General features: G+C 42.0%; 1 protein-coding gene across 1 annotated transcript in view; it reads right to left on the bottom strand.

The window, feature by feature from the left end:
* unc5cb (unc-5 netrin receptor Cb) overlaps positions 1-18,287 on the bottom strand; it is a 124,944-nt gene that overhangs the window by 34,907 nt on the left and 71,750 nt on the right. Inside the window, exon 5 of the mRNA XM_030064819.1 lies at positions 4,072-4,252. Coding sequence (XP_029920679.1) covers positions 4,072-4,252 — 181 coding nt within the window. The remainder of the gene's footprint in view (positions 1-4,071; positions 4,253-18,287) is intronic.

Genomic DNA, 18,287 nt, shown 5'->3' with positions numbered 1-18,287 from the left:
GGGGTGCATTTTTTTCAAAATGGTGGGCTTTGTGTAAATAATTTTGTATTGAATTTGTTTTGCTTTTATATAGCATTATCATTTGTGAGATTAAAATGATCTGTTTTACTTCAATTATCAATGGCACAATTTACCCCAGTGTATTCTCTCTAATGGCACAATTTACCCCGCACCGGGGGGCAAGTTGTGCCACAAAACCACTTTTTTTTTCTGAAAGCTATATTTCTCAAACAGTTTATATAAGATCCAAAGTGATTGTTCCCAGGGATGCACAACATCCTAAACTATATGTGCATATTTTAGTTGGAGGCATTACTGTAATCCTCTCGCTTTAAAGGCACTTGGAGTAAAAATTGGTACTACTTACCCCACTCTCCCCTACTCCCCTACCCAGGCTCCATAATTTTTCCCCCTAAAATGGCCTGAATATGCTGTTCATTGGACATTGTACATGTATGAATGCTTGACGTTAAGCAGAAACTCATGAAAGTCTATTCGAATGTGTCCGTCATGAAACATTTCCACAGTTTGTGTGTTTTGACAGCGGGATCTCCAGTCATTAGTTTGCAGTGCAGCCAGACAGTGTATTCTGGTCAGCTCGCCGCATTTTCCATTCAGTGATTCCTTCTAATGCTTTTCTTCCCCCTCTCCTCCATCTCTGTCAGCGTCTGAACCCGGTGCAAAGTGACACCAGGGCTTGTGACTGAGAACATGTCTGTGGCATTGGAGACGGTGGAACCGGGCCCCTTGGAGCCTCCGACTTTCAAATGTGACATGCTCATGAGTGAAGCCCAAAGTATGGGACTCCAGGGGAAGATTGCCGAAGCCCTGCATTTCTTTACTGTCTGCTTTCCTTCCTCCAGGGATTCTGTCTCTCCCTTCCCACTCTCCCACTCTGTTTCTCTCCCTCTCTCCCTCTCTCTCTGTCCCCCTTGCTCTTTTTTCTTTCTGTTTTGGTACCAGCTTGTGCTCACATGTTGTTCCCAGTGTCCTTGTTGTGGGTTGGGTTGGAAACCACGGGGCTACTCTCTCCTCTGTTAATGACAAAAGCCATCTAAAAATGCAGTTTCTCTCCTCCTCACTCTTTCATCACTCGTGTCAGACACAGCTTGCTCCCCACAGACTGCTGCATGCTTGTGTGTGCACGCACATGTGTGTGTGTGTGTGTGTGTGCACGTTCATACTCTTGAACACAACTGTGCATACATTTGTAAGTATTCCAGTTTGGAAAAAAAGGGGGATGGGGAGGCTAGAAGAGACAGCCCAGGCAGAGACAGAGGCTTGTGACATCAAAGCAGTTTTCCGACACTCAGTCCTCCTAGACTCCATTAGTGACAGGAAAGCCTAGCAGGGACAGAGACCCCTGTCCCTGAAGTCGGCTCTGTCTGCTTCACAATCTGGGTTTTCTACATCCTCCTACTACTGGTCCTTCACTAACCATGATGCTCTCAACTCAACACAAACCCAGGCAGATAAATAAAACAACTAAAGTGCTAACAATACAATACCTCTCCCCCTTTAATCCTTGATTGCTGAGGCAGGGTGATTTAGGCAAACTGCTTGGAGAGAGGCGGGCTGTGATGGGGAAAAGACGGTTTTGAAACTTAACCCCGATGACATCATTTCCCACAAGTCGCTGCCCTCTGTGTGTGTGTGTGTGTGTGTGTGTGTGTGTGTGTGTGTGTGATTGTAATTTTACATGTTAGAAAAAAAAAAAAATCATGCCTTCCTTCAGGTTGAGATTCACTACAGTCTGAGCAGTTTGAGGATTAGGATTAAAATCACTTTGAATAAACTTGTATTGTATATTTATTCATATACAAGCTCAATGTATTTTTAAAGATCCAACTAAAGTGGCATTTTTTTTATTTATTTATTTATTTGACCTTTATTTAACCAGGAATATCCCATTGAGATTAAAAACCTCTTTTTCAAGGGAGTCCTGGCCAAGAGGCAGCAAAAAGTTACATTTCCAGTTTCAACACAATTAAAATGACAAATACAAATTACAAATTAAATACAAATTAGATAAAACAGTTACAGGTTAAGGAGGCTGTCTCAAGTGCTCTTAGTCTGGATTTAAAGTCATTCAATGAGATAAGTTTTTACTTTAACACACAAGCTGTGGACTTTGCAGCATCATGATTTGGTCTGATAGTATGTTTCAGCCTAAACACAGCAATCAGCTCTTCTCGATTAGCAGTAATCAGCTCTTCCTTCTAGTGCATTCTAAGTCTGTGGTTTGTACCGGAAATGTATGTGCATATGAGTGTGTATATCATTTTTGGAAATATGCAAGTGTAAAACAGACAGGTTCACTTGTTTCTCAGTCCCCTAAGAGTGAATCAGGAGGACAGAGAGGATCCAAACATAGAACCACCTCCAGTGGCCTCACTTAAATTACCTATCAACCCATTAGTAACTCCACTGCAGCATAAGAGAAGAACTTGTGTCGCAGGCTGAAAAAAAAAAAACACATCTTTGTGTTTCATCTCTCCTGTTTTCAATAGCCTCCAGCAGCTGCTGAAGTTCACAACAGTGCTGTGCAATAACAGTCATAGTTGATGTTAGGCATAAAGCAGTTGGGCGTGTGTGAAAACACAGTAGGAGAGTCTCTTTAAGCATGGCTGTGGCTCAACCACATCAGCGCCTCAATTGCAGTTCAGAAATTCACAAATCCTCAATACCTCGCACACCTCCAGGCAGGAACAAAATGGGGGAGTGTTACACGCAGTGAGAGGAAAAGGCATTTCTTCCATGTAGATTGACTTTAAAGTTTGTTTTATTATCTCCACTGTATGGCAGCCTGACAGAGATCATCAGTGTTTGGTTGTGAGTCTATCAGCCTAAAAGTCTTAGTGCACAGTCATGCCTGTACGATGAAGAACTTCTCATGATTGCAATGAGTCTCAACATTTTGCTACTTTCACCATCTCTTTTTATTGACTGTCAAGCTGGCGCGATAATCTCCTCTAACACTTAAGGGTCACTACGCTGCTCCTTGTGGCTGTGATCACTCTGATCACCAGTAAAAACAAAATCCAAGACCTGACTTGCGTTTTGCACGTTCACTCACTGCTGATGAGGAAGTCAGCAGAACACCACCCAGACTCACTGGAAAACACTGGGGGTTTAAAACTGGGGTTTGAATACCGTATTTCCCCAATTAATTGCCCGGGCGTTTAATACACAAAATCAACTTGGACCCCAGGCGTTTAAAAGAACCAGGCGGCTATTCACTGCAGGCCTTTATTTATTTTTGCACAGACCTGCACCAGGCCATTATTGTGATGACAGTTACTGTCCAACATATTTACAGTTGGTCGATTTAAGATTACAGTACACCCTTTTTTCTTACGTTAGCTAGCGCTCTTATTTTGACAGAAAACGGAAGTGCCACACAGTTATTGTGCGGCTAACTGTTTACTTCTGCAAAAATAAGGTGAATAGCCTTATTTTGGGTTACCTCAATATAATGCAAATAATCACCCCGGCGGTTATTCGGGTGGGCGTTTAAAATGCAAAATGGGTACAGACCCCAGGCGTTTAAAAGAACCAGGCTGCTATTTGCGGCCAGACGATTAATTGGGGAAATACAGTAGATTACATAGCCTGATGCTTCATCACTGTAAAAACTGACCTGTAAAACAGCTGTTACTGTTTCATATATCAGCAAACTGTTTACCTAATCTTCACAGGTCTCTAGTGTGTGTATGTGTGTGTGTACACACAGTAATTGATTTTGTATTTGAAAGCATTTGACAGTACAATTGGCTGCTGAGTTTCTACAAAGGTTTTGATCAGCACATAGGGGAGCCTGTAGTCCAGAAGATCTCCACCAGATCTCCACTCTGCTGAGGCTCGACTGAATGCATTTGTTCTCAGAGGAACAGCATGCTTTTCCTTTCTACATTTTCAGCATCTGCTCATGTGGGCAGTGGTCAGTCCAAAGTAAATAAGCAAAAAGTACAAAATCTATAAGATACTGTGGGAAAGGTCAGGAAAATTAGGGATTTGAGGGGCGAACACTGGATCTAAACGGCTGTGTGGGATTGTCTCAAGGTTGCTTACCGTAGACGATAACTGTGGCAGTGGTGCTGCGTCTCTTGGCTACAATGTTCTTGGCCACACAGGTGTAGTTTGCCGTGTCAGAGAGGCGGGCCTGTTTGATGATCAGGTTGTGGTCGATGGTGATGTAGAAGTTTCTGTCATCTGCAGGATCAATTATCTCCTCGTTCTTTAACCATTCCACCTGAGAGAGAGAGGAGAGAGGAAAATAAGAAAAAAAAAATACAGAAAAAAATAGAGAACACCACGAGTTCAGAGGCAGCAACAAAAAGCCTCTTCAAACAGGAACAGTGAGAGGAGACATCAAACTGTGACGGCAATGGACAAGTTAACCTCGTTTCCTTGAATAAAAATCACAGCAGCAAACTGTTTAAACAGCTATACTTTTCCCTGTCTGTGCCAAAGCTCTCCAGCAACACTCAGTGCCAGGATTAGAGCACAACTGTTTATGTCTCTGAGGTCCTGCTATAAAAAGTCAATAGTTATCATGTTCTTTTTATTCCCCCTCTAGAACAAAGCAGTATAGTAACAGCAACGTTGTGAGACAGGGGAGAAAAGAAACTCTGGGAGAGGCTCTCTGACCTTTCCTTATGAGTTTCCTCTCTCTGAATGATTCTGGTATTGAACTCTTGGCAATATCACAGAACAGGGGAACATTTAAAGCCTTTATTTGGCTGTAAATCACCCAGATCTTTTTTTTCATCTCAGGGGGTGTAAAGGCTGGGGGTTTCAAATAGAGTATCATGTGTCTCCTTACACACTGCACCCACTTTGTATTTTCTTCACTGGTTTTCTTTGAAACGCGGTTCAGCGGTAAGGAAGCCTGGGAAACAGCTAACTTCCTGCACACTGCCATATCTCAGGAGGAAGAGGGCCTGATGTCAGATAAGAGGCGGAGGAGCAGTGCAGGCAAAGATAAGTGGGATGTTTTGTTGGTCATTGTAAAGGACCTCTCTCATGAGAGAAGAACTACACCTCAAAGAAGTGGGGCAACACTCTGATATGAGCGCCGCCAAGACAAAATAATCTGGGGGCGTGCCTCCAACACGCTGTTGTTGGGTTACTTACGCAATAGATACAAGGAAAATAGGCATGTACAGGCAGAGACATGCATGGCACACTGGCCATTGTTGTTAATGCCAGCACGGTGTCAACCTTCTCACAGGGAAAGATGGACAGATTGTGACACATCTTGGGTTATGCGCGCTGATAGCGTCACTGGTATCTGGGCTGTCTGGAGATGACAGATATCAAAGATGCCATTGCTTGCTCATCGCAGCACGGCTGCCTGAGAAGAAAATATTTTCAATACTCGAGTTTACAATTATCTCACACCTAGCCGTCCAGCTCACAGCACCCAGCACACCTCATGCTCATAAGACGCCTATTTCCTATGACAAATTTGCATGTAGAGTGACACCGGACACAAACACAATATCAGCAGAGCTTAACAGTAAAACCCAGTAAGCTTGATGTATATTCTCTGCTGATTTGGTGCTTATGACTGTTTTCCTCCATAAACATTTATCAGCTAAATCAATCGCATGGAGCCAGGAAGGATAGGATTCCCTCCCTAGCTGTCTCCTCGCTGAAATTAAATCTCTCTCTCACACGAGCACAATGCAATAAAGCGCGGCCCGGCGTAAGTCATAATGCATAGGAGATGAGAACATGCACGCGCGCACACACAGGCACACGGACGCGCAATTTGTCCTCTGTCACCGAGAGACTCTTTTTGGATGCCATCTTCATTTCTCGACATGATGCCACAGCGCTGCGTAAAGCTCCTCTCGCTGCATAAAGAGGAAAAGCATGTTTTTACATCAGCCAAAGATGTTTCCATTTTATTTAGAACTGGGTGCCTAATGAAAGCAGCTTATCATTATAGACGTCGATGCGAGCTGCATTACGCAAAACAAGAAAAAAAAAAATGTAACTGACGCTGAAAACAGACCTTGGCCAAATAGTATGGCCGACAATTTAGCCAGTGAGGGAAGTTGCTGTTGTGAGAAAATTATACAGAAATGACAGTTTCTCCTTGTGACTGTATAAACTTTCCAGGTGCTACAACCAGTGCTAGTAGCCCCACAAAAAATGCATTTAAAATGATATCTTAACGCCAGGCCAAACATAGAGTATTCCTGCCACACTGTGATCACTCAAAAATGCATGCCCATATATGATAGTAATATTATTATTGCAGTTTTCCTTTTACTACAGCTAATCTGTCTTGGCATCTGTTGGAGTGGCTGTTAGACACCTGCCATGACTTTAATTATCAGGATGAGGAAACCAGAGGAATCCGACAGTGGCATTGATCCACAGCTTCCAGCGACAAAGACTCTTTTCCCCCCCTGAGGTTTCACTCGAGGTGAACAACACTGAGAACAGGCCTGTAGCAATTCCCCCTTAATCTTTATGCATGCCAATAAAGGGGAAAGACTCCTGTGCATCAGCTTTAATGCACATTAGATCCATCTCAAAACTGGAATCTCTGTAATGACATCAACGATGCCCTTGGTAATTACCAAATTTTGCCACTGGAAATCGATACCGATTACAAATAAAGCCGCAGATCTACAAGGTGGGACGCTAAAGGGATTATGCTATATCAAAATACGCAACCATCTAGTGTGTGTGTGTTTGTGCACATGCATGTGTGTTTGTGTTTCAATAAAGGCAATCACCATCTGTCTGTAATAGTGAATGAGGGTGACAAACACAATGTATGACAAGCCACAGGAGAGAAAATGCATTACATTTAGAGAGGAACAAAGACTTTGGTGTGTTCCTTGCTCCTTACCCCCATACTGAAAGACTGACAAAAGTGAGGGAAAATAGTTCCAGTAAAACAAATGATCATGATGCAAACAGGAGAAAGAATGTCACAGAAGTGATAGATTTCGTGGACACGATGAATATTTCGTCCCCCGAGCGCTCACATCCGTGCGCGCAGAGCACGGGGCTTCAGGAAGTGAAAGGTCTGTTCTTCGAATGGGGACTGACAGTTGACACAAAGAGGTGGTTATCCACTTTTGCACCAATCACAGAGGCAGCCTCTCCAAACGTGCTGCGTTCACATGTCAAGAGCACTTTTATATGAGAAGGTAATTAAAAATTGAACAAAAGAGCTTTTCAGCCCAGATGGAGGAGTGGGAGGGAAAAAAGAGTGAGGAGAGATAGAAAGGGGTAGAAACTCGTGTCAGAGAAAGAAAGAGAGAGAGTGTGCGCGTGTGTATGTGTGTGAGAGAGAGAGAGAGAGAGAGCAAAAGAGAGCAGTAGTTTAACTGTTGTAATTTTTGCACTGATAGGCCTACATTGAAAACTAATTAAGAAGAGCACAGATAAAAAGGTAAACCAGCCTCGACACACCACATTCACAAAGAGTCAGAAGTCAAATGATTGAAAATCCACTAAAGACTCTATATTACAATCGTATCCAGGGGAGTTTCATGCCAGCCAACGCACAAAGACACTTATGCATATGCACACATGTATGTACAGATACACAAGCTCACACGTACACACACACACAAACACAACTCGTTAGTGTCTGATTGGCGGTGGAATATCCGGCGAGGTAATTGGCACATTTCTTGTCATTAACGGAGGGAAATTGCCACATGTCAGCTGTCATAAAGAGAGGGAGTTTTCCTGTCAAGCCGGAGAAAGCCAAGCGACAGAGAGAGAGAGAGAGAGACAGACGTGAGAGAAACAGTGAGAGGGAAAGAGACCGAGAGAAAAGCTGAGAAAGAGAAAAAGAGGCAGGCAGGGAAAAAAAAAAAAAAAAGCGGGAGAGAAGGAGACAGACAGAGGAGGAGAGGCCCTGTTTCCACCTGGCATTAATATGCATCTTGGGTGAGCCGATCACAAGCGCACCGCTCGATGTAAGTACATCCGCTCACACCTGGCGTTGGAATGCGTCTCCACATGCATCTCCAGTGACAGCTTGTGATCAGATCTCACTTCCCCGCTCTATATGCAAATAAACACGTGCCACTTCGATTTGCAAAGACCAAATGCTTCGATTTCTCGAGGCAAACGGTGAGTGGAGGTAAATGGTATTTAACAAAATGAGGCATCCTCGCTCACTCCAGCCTCGTCTTAATGTCAATTACTTGTGACATATTCCATCGGGAAGTTGCTGTCATTATTTCTCCCAAATTATGTTGTCATACAAAATTTGAAGTGCTCTTATTGGAAGTGCTGTGAAAATCAATGTTATTATGATGACGATGATGTAGCACTGTCTGAGAGCCCTCAGACCCCTCACCTGATATATTGCATTAAAGAAACAGTCTACTGTAGATAAAGTTTCAGGTTAGCACTGTGGCATGGATACAGAAAATGTATGTTGCACCAGATATAGAAAAATAATCTGATGAGGGAAAACAGACCAAACTGAGTGAATTAGGAGTGTCCCGCTCCGATTTTTTTCCCTTCTCTATCTTTATTTATATAGCGTCAAATCACAACACAAGTTATCTCACGACGCCTTACAGGTAGAGCAGGTAAAGACCACGCTCTACAAATTAACAACTTGTTATGCGGGGAAATAATTGTTCAGACTAGAGTTTGTCATTCTAAACTTGAACCCTGTCAGGCTTAACCAAATCCCGTGGATTCAGGCTCAGATTATTTCATTATTCCAGCGGGTCTGAGAGGGTTGCGTTCTCTGCTGTGGTGGATAAATCAGCTTGAACCTGAAGTTAAGCTTGAAGGTTTGAATGTGCAGCTTTCTTTCTTTCTTTCTTTAACCTTTATTCGTTAGAGAGGGACGGTGTACATTAATAAACATTTTAAAAGACAGTAAAATGTAAATGCACCCAATTATAGCCAAAAGGCTCATTTCCATTGGTAGTCCCCCTGCCAGAAGGATTATGGCTATACCTAAAAGCAACAGATTACAGTAGCAATATTCATATTATCAAATATGATAATATGAAAAAAAAAAAAAAAAGTAGTATTCACATTATTAACATCATCAATCATAATCACAGTCACAATCCTATTATCAGTAACAAGAATAACAACAACAACAACAACACTGCAAGTAAAATTAAGATTAGGCCATGTGCTACAGAGGGCTCAGGTTCAGAGGTTAGTGTTGACAAGCTTGGTTGGGTGGGGACTCCACAGCTGTGGCTCTGATGTGTGTCAGAAAGTACTGACAAGGTGAAAAATAAATAAATAAATAAACAAACAAATAAATAAATAAATAAATGAATGAATAAAGCATGGGGAGTTGGGCTGGACCAGAGCTTAAGGCAGAGTACGTCAGTTTAGGAGGCGGTCCTTCATTGTGGCCTGGGACAAATGTCTGTTTACACTTCAAATACGCGATGCAGACAAAAGCGTCCCAGGCCACCTCCGAATGTGGCCTGAGAGATCTAAAGACTCATTATCAAGACATAAACAGGATTTAAAAAAAAAAAAAAAAAAAAAAAAAAAAAAAAACTTGGTCACCGGGGCATCTTTTTGAAATTGTTCTTCCTGCACTCCATCACATTTCAATGGATAAAATGTGCTATGCAAATAAAATTCAACTTGATCTGAATTTTGAATGCAGATGGAGGAAAACCGAGAGTGAAGCTTATGAGGGGGTAACCGTATGCCTGTTGGGGTGATGACTCTGAGCACGCGAAAAGCTCAAAGACAACAGAACAGAGGCAGAGGTCCTCCGAATGGAAGAGACACCCTGCTGAGAGGAGGCAGTTCTTTCATGTACAGACCTGGATACGTCGTATGGAAGATGCAGAGAAAAATAATAAAGACGAGACAGAGAGAGAGAGACGTGTCAAGGGAAGCGCTGTGTGGTGTGGAGGGGGAAAATCAATGCAGCTGATGGTGATGAATCGATGCCACTGGATGTGCAGTGTAGGTGTGGTTTTACAGCACACACACACACACACACACACATGAGAGACCTTGTGCACAGATGTCCTCATTAGTGAAGGAGGTCAAGGAGACAGCAGAGGTCAGGTAGTGTCACAGTGGGTTGTCTTTAGGTGTAATGACTTCTGGGTGGCACTGCCAGCCTTCTACCACGGTCACTCCACCTCCTCGCCTCATAGCAGGCCGCAGAGCAGGCTGCAGCGCGGGCATACGGGAAACTGCAGAGTGGGAAGCTACACCACTCAGCTGGGCGTGTGTTGGTATGGCACTAATTAGCCCAATATACAGAACATACTGTATACAATGCACTCACTTGTTAAGAACCAGCGCAGGGCAAAACCATTCATTACACGTCGCTGTAGTGTCAGAAATAGAACATCCAGCAGATTGTGGGGGTGGATAGGGTGTGAAAAGAAAGGGGAGGAAAAAAATCCACCGAAATGTGAGAGACTCCTTTACAGAGGAGTCATTATCGGGTCTGCTGCCTCTCCACGTGAAGTCTAACTATTTCTCCAGTGTAATTTATTCATTTTTTTCTTTTCTTTTTCTTTTTCTTTTTTTTTGTTTTAATTTACAGCATATATCCAGCTCCAGGCTTGAATGACACACCTGGAAAATGAGCCACAAAAGGTTACAAAAAGATTATTCAATCATTCACTGCGAGACAACAAGCCATATGCTCTGCATCTGCCAGGACTACAAATATGGAAATGTGGGCTGTATAAATATTAACACCCCAAAATGCAAAAGAGCACACAGACAAGAAAATATCACAATATTAAGACGTATCTGTGATGCGTAAAATGAAATACTGAGGTAACCGTTTTGGGCAGGAATACAGTTTGAGATGGTGGACTACTGTGTTGGTTCCATGCTTTTTTTTTTTTTTTTTTTTTAAAGAGATAGGCCTGTTTTTAAAAAATGCTATTTATGTTGTATGCATTTCAATTTAGAATGCTGCTATATGACTGAAGCAAATGCACAACCCAAACCATGAAAATGGCTTTGGCTTGTTTGTTGCTACCACATTTGCTTTGTATTTGTAGATACTGGAGAGAGAGTGAGAGAGAGAGAGAGAGAGAGAGAGAGAGAGAGAGAGAGAGAGAGAGAGAGATGGAGGAGTTGGAGATAGGTGGGACTGGGGGGACTGCAGGAGGGCGAAGTTAGGTGACAGAGGTGGAGTGTGAGTGGTTACCAGGTGTCCAAAGGGAAGATAGATCACCGTGACTCCAGCCAGGAGTAATGACCTCCTTCAGTTCAGCCCTGCCCAGGCCTCTGTTCACACTGGAGGAGAACAGCCATTTCCTAAGCTGGCTCCAAGGACAGACAGCAACCAACTCTCTCTCTCTCTCTCTCTCTCTCTCTCTTTTCTCATGTAGCTTCTCAAATGCACAAACCTTATAAAATATGATTTAAGCTTTAGAATCACTCATCATGTCAACTTTGCCACAACTAACATCCACCAAAGAAATTGGAAGGATATTCTATTTTCACTCCTGCTGGTTTATTTATTTATTTATTTTTTAACAACATATGTCAAAAGTTATGAATGAACATCAAATGTGGTAAATCGAACAATAATCATAAAACATTATGGAGGGTGCAGCTTTGCAGGCTGTAATTGCTCAGAACTGTCTGAGTATGGCACTCTAACAAATGACCCCATAGGGCATTTGTACATCAGCTTATTACAACCTATAAATATGTTATAAGTTAAAATCTAGTGTAGGGCGACCATATTTTCAAACCTGTGCACAAGTATGAGCTTATAGGTGCACCATAGGTGTTTTCATCAGGGCGAGAGACAATTATTTCAGCACTGAGCACACCTACTGAGCACCTGTCAACACCATGGACATCACCTCAGCAAACACAAACCACCAAAACATGTGACACTAGTAAACACAAAACACAAGGATTACATTGGTGTAATATAAGGTATGTACTGATTGTCAAACTGCCTACCTATTAACCCTATAAAGCCATTCGTATCATATATGATACACATTTTCAATTCCGTTTTTCATTTTCAGTTTAATCAATACTTGACCAAAATACTGTTGTATACCTTTGAACATTTCCCCTGTTCACCCTGGACCATACCATTGGCACTTCAAGTACATATCATTTATCATACACCAGAAAGGTCGTGTAATAACATATTTTTTTCATTTTTTTATTTTTTTATATATTTTGTTATAGGACTAAATAAAGGGTTCAATTTCAAAAAATTGGAATTTTCTGCCAATTCTTTCATAGTTCAGGCTTTATAGGGTTAAAACAAAGCACAAGGTATTTGTCAGTGTGTGCAGGCTGTATATCCTCGGTTCAAACTGCGAGCATGACGAGAGCAAAAGCAGGTCCATCTGACAGTGAATGTTGAAAGGCAGGACATTTTAGTGTTTTACAGATATTTGTCTGGACCTGGGACACCAGGCCGGGACGTCTGGCCAGCGTACTCTAGTGGTTCTGTAAATAACAACACTGTGGTCTACTATTACGGGAGCGACCGATTCCCTCAAAGGAAGCTGGTGGGTTGGTGGGTGGGTCGATAAACACAACATTTACTCATTCGACCCAGGTTCGAAGCGAGAACCATGTTTGTTTTGAGGTAGCTGGCATGAGTTAACGTTTTAGAACCTTAACCCCGACCTTGTCCTGACCTTAACCATTACAACAAACCTTTCCCTAACCTTAACAGTAATATTTCCTAACCTTAACCACATATTTTTAATGGCTAACAAGCTGTTTGTGGCAAACATTACACACACACACACAATTCATCTGTGTTCTTCCAAACAATTGGAAGGAACTAGGCCTGGAAGTTTAGAGAAATTTTACATTTTATGCCCTTATTGAAACTGTAAACAAAGGCTCAGACTCTGTTTGCTTCAATTTTTGTCGAACTATAATGAAACTGTGGGGACGAACTCACTGTGTTGAGCTACATTGTCATTTTCAGATGAGGAAAATGATTAAAAATACAATCAATGACATTTGCAGAAGTCATACTGCTGTAATACTTTCTCATTGGTGATCTAATAAAGGATATGCAAGAAGCATCCCCTTCACACATGGATGTTTCCTCAGGCCTGACTCAACGGCTCTCACAGCAGAAAGACAGTAAGGGCAGTGAGGAACAGGACAGCAGAGTAAGAAAATGCACTGTTATTAGAGGAAATCACAGCCTTCGCAAAGGAAAGCTGCAGTGATTGGCAGGTGAGCGCCTGAAGGGCAATCCTTGGTCGGCTGCCACAGGGACCTGGCCTGGCCTGCTGACACTTTCTCTCCCATGGGCAGCCTTAATGAACACACACTTCCTGTTTCCCTGGGCCCTCTGAAGTGCTTTTACTCTTGACATCCCCACCCCCCTCCCGCCTCCACTCCTCCACTCACCATGTTGACTGGGAGGAAGCACTCAGCTATTTTCAGACAAGGTGACCCGGCGGTTTGCTGTGTACTTTACGCTTTCACCTCCCAAGTTAAGTGGAACTGGGCCTCAAAATCAGCTGTAACCACTGACATTTACACGGTTTGACAGAAAACATGGAGGCTGGATGCCCATAATGTGCTATGGTGGAGACTTTCAAGTTTATTAAAAAAATTCATTACAATGAAAGTCAGTATCAGTATAACCCTATCAATAATACACCGCATCAATAATACACAATTGGCCAAGAAACATACTTTGGGTTTAATATCTAAAATTTACTGTGAAGAGGCATTCCTGTGAAACTTTCAAGTTCTGCTCCGTCAGCTACCTAAATTCATCTATCTAACTTAGCTTAGCTGCTTCTCTGGATGAGAGACTGTGAAGTAAAGATCTTTATGGTCCCTGGCTTTCTTCTCGGTAAAGCCAATGGACTTAATCATGGCAGCGGGGCCCCTTCCCTGCTGAGCACCAATGACTCGTTACCCATGATAACACGGCAGGACCCTGACCGACCGAGGAGATGCCTGAATTAAAACCCTGCTTCCATGGAAACAGGCTCGGCGGCTCACAGCGCTGCATCACCTCTGAACCTTGTCTTTCTCCCAGGGCTGTGACAAGTGCTCTGAAGTGGAGACGGAGATGGAGGGCACGGCGGAAGAAAAGAGCGAGGCACAATGAAGCTGCATTCTTTCACAAAGCAGATTTAAGTCCATTTTATGAGCTTGCCGCATATTCTCCGACGTGAAAAGAGGCGACTGTCTGTCACTTGATAGGGGCCCCTTTGGGTTTTTGATGAAAGAGTGTCGTGGAGGTAATGAAAGGGAAGGGTCCACACTGGGCTGGTGGAAAGTTCTCCCTCTACACCTACATCTTTATAAGTCTCTGTATTGGTGGAATTCAGCGAGCTTGTGTAACTCTGACACAGCAAACAGGGCCTTTTGCTCTGAATCACCCCCCTCCTTTTCTCCCTGGGATAGCCTCTTCAGTTACATTTTCCCCTGCGCTTAATTAAGTGTGTATCAAATATGCATGTGGATGGAAACATATGTAGCAACAATTTTTGGTGAGGTTGGCTAGAATCTAACCTATCCAGAGCATACAACTCATATGATTAAATCCCTGTGCTGGTTGAGAAACCTCACTCACACTGTTTCAGCCCCTCCAGGCCAAAGTTCCATTGGTAATGGTGGTAAGGAGAGCCAAAATAAATGCTTGCTGCTTGTTTTCTTTGCGTGTGTGTGTGTGTGTGTGTGTGTGTGTCTGCATACGTAGTCTGCTACCGAAAGATTATGTGCATGAATGTGCTGCATTTCTAAGGAATGATCTGACAAATATATGGGGAAGGATATCTCAGTCTCAACTCAAAACATGAGAGCCACTTGATATGTGTGTTGGAAACATCTCAAATATTCATCTTTCATAAGAAGGCATATGCTGCAGCATCATAGCAGCGTTCGTGGTTGTTCAGTACAATTTTCAGCACAGTTTGCAGAGCACCAGCCCACGCAGAAAGTCAAAGACAACTCTGACAGCCACCTTAACAGAACATTACCATTAGACGAACAGGTAAATTGTTCATAAGTGTAAAAATATAGGAGCCGCACCAAATGGACAGGAAGACAGGATTGTCAGGAAGTTCAAATAGTGATGTATGACCTTGTAATGCCAGAATACATAAAACATGTTGGATGAATTCTTTAGCATTCTTTAGCATTTGAGTATCTACTGCTCTAAAATAGTATTCAAACTGGAAAATGGCTGCAGTACATATACCAAGTATCACCTATTCAGCTTCTACCAAGGAACAGAAAATGAAGGGATTTCATTCAGACAGCACTACATCACTGTGCTGTATGAGAGACAGAAGGGTGCAGCAACAGAGAGCCTTCACAGGTCACTGACAGTGTGTGTGTGTGTGTGTGTGTGTGTGTGTGTGTGTGTGTGTGTGTGGGTGGGTGGGTAGGTGGAACTCTCCATACATGCCACTATAAACTACTGTCAAACACAACCTTATCCCTATGTAAAAGCCCTTAGACTGACCATGACTATTGATGTTTTTTTTTTTTTTTTTTTTTTTTAAGATGTGCCACAAAGACTCACTTTTATTTCATGGTATTTACCTTTTTTATCTGTATTTTTGTTTGTTTGTTTGTTAGATCTTTTGTGGGGGGGGGTGACAAGCCCTGTTCTTGCATATGTACACACAATTATGCTTCTCTATTGGCACCTACTTTACTCTACTTAGTTATTCTGTCTTCTGAAGCACTTTGGTGTAACACTGTTTTGTTTGTAAAGTTTTTTAAAGTGGTATATGAATGAAATAAACTTCAAACTTGAAAATTGTTCGTTCCAAAACCTACTGTGTAGACCATGTTGTCCCACTGGTCAATTCCAGCTGGTCTCATGAAGCTAAAAAATATTTGGCATTATATAAAACTGTGGAATGAAATATTAACACATTCCATACCCAGTTAGGACATGAATTTGTCTGCAACATTTTTGCAGTGCCTCTAATTAATGTTATATAATTAGCTGTTCTGCCAGTAAATATAAACACTCTGACCTGTCAAATTCAAAGAGGCGGAGCAAGCAGGCAAGAAAAAGATGACAAGGATATTTACTCTCCTGTCGGTAATAACACCGCAGTGTGAAAATATTTTGGATTCAGGAAAGAATATAAGTGAAGGTTTACATAAAAATCCGGCTTGGAAAAACGGGAAATTAAGAGGGACACATGAGTGGAGAGATGTGGTGCTGATGCCAATACATTCACCAACAGGGGGCGCATATCGTTCTGTCGGCAGTGACAGGAGAGGAACTAGGTGGGAATGACAGGTGACAGGTGGAGTGAGTTATTGAAATACATTATGGATGACAAGAGGAATATAATTAACATGTTCTTTCAAGCTGTCAGGGAACAATGAGTGGCGTATGACAGTGAAAGGCCAAGGTAGTGTCGGAGGAATCCAGGTGAATGTTTGTGACATCAGCCAGGATATTTCCAGCTGTGAGCAAGCCACAGCCACACTGACCTAACCGAAACACAGCTACACCACTAGATTAGCTTTTCTGGATGCAAAAAGACCATATAGGGGAGAGTGGGGTAATTTGTGCCAAGGGGCAAGTAGTGCCACCCCTGTTATCTAGAAAACCATAGAAGAAGTTGGTCATGTTGGTCATGACATTTAAGTTCAAAAAACATTTTTTGCCCTCCAAAGTAAAATTTCTATGATCAAGGTTTTTTGATTGCTCATAGAAAACTTTGAAAACAGTTCACACAGGTTTTAGTACTTTAGTAAGCTACACCATGAGTCTATACAGTTAGCATTATGTTAGCTCAAAACAGCTGGGGGATGCATTTTTTTCAAAATGGTGGCCTTGGGGTAATTTGTGCCAAAGGGCCTGGGGTAATTTGTGCCAGTGGCACAACTTGTGATTATATACTATATATTACTTTATTGTATTTTATTGTTATTGTACATTGTCTTCTTACCTTTGATCACTAAAACTATTCAGATTCAGATGAAGATGATTTGCTCATTTTGGAATTTTTAATAATAATAAATAATTTTGTATTGAATTTGTTTTGCTTTTATATAGCATTATCATTTGTGAGATTAAAATGATCTGTTTTACTTCAATTATCAATGGCACAATTTACCCCAGTGTATTCTCTCTAATGGCACAATTTACCCCGCACCGGGGGCAAGTTGTGCCACAAAACCACTTTTTTTTCGAAAGCTATATTTCTCAAACAGTTTATATAAGATCCAAAGTGATTGTTCCCAGGGATGCACAACACCCTAAACTATATGTGCATATTTTAGTTGGGGGCATTGCTGTAATCCCCTCACTTTAAAGGCACTTTAAGTAAAAATTGGCACTACTTACCCCACTCTCCCCTACACCGTGAGCAGAAGGTTTCCATTACTTTCGTTTTTGTTTTGTTTTTTAAGATGAACTTTTTCTCATTACTGCTTTATTTGATTGCGACAGTAAAGGCAGGGGAGACAGAGAGGATGACATGCAGCAAAGGCCTCAGGCTGGATTCGGCTGCTGCAGTAAGGACACTGCCTTGATATGTGCTTAGCCACCGGGGCACCATCTACTTTCATACTTTCATTTTTAATCCATTCCTGGAATTTATTTTCAAGTGGAAGAAAGGGAAAAGTAACAGCTAACCACATACAGTCAAGCTACTAAGCCATTCACATAAGCACATGAAAAGGATGCAGGAGCAAAATGATCAAGGACCAACAACAGGGAAGTATTATTGCTCCTAGATGAGTTGGAATGTAAGTGAATTAACAGTGAGACTGAGGACAGCATGTTGACACGGCTCCATGCAACTCTGGAACGTGCCGTCTCCACTCATCACGCCACAGAGGGAGTTTCACCATTACTTAGGATTACCTTCACCAGCAGGGGGCGCATATCATTCTGTCGACGGTGACGGGAGGAACTAGGTTGGTATGACAGGTGACATGAACATGAACAGTATGCATGTGTGATTTTGTTTGTTTATTCATTGTATGTTGTAATATCACAGCTTAACATTTTTGCTATGCATTCACAATGTTTTCCAAATAAGACAAAATATATAAAATGGGGAAGTATCAAATATATTTGGGCAGAAAGATATGCAAAATATGTAATGTATAGCAGCATAAAGACATCTGACTTAGCCTAAAAATGCATTAACAATAACAATAGCAAATTGGGCTAATTCTGTCATAAAGAATTCTTGAAACTGAGAAGGCAATGTCAATCATTTTTCATAGAGATCAGAGCCATTTAGAAACATCCATGTTGGGAATAAAGTGAAGAAGTGATGAAGTGATGAATTAATATTGAAAAAAAATGTCTGTTCTGATCCTCTTAGCCACATAAT

Source organism: Myripristis murdjan, chromosome 12 (assembly GCF_902150065.1).
Source record: "Myripristis murdjan chromosome 12, fMyrMur1.1, whole genome shotgun sequence".
NCBI classification, from domain to species: Eukaryota; Metazoa; Chordata; class Actinopteri; order Holocentriformes; family Holocentridae; genus Myripristis; species Myripristis murdjan.
Note: the sequence above shows the minus strand (reverse complement) of the source record. Positions and strands in the feature narration are given on the sequence as shown.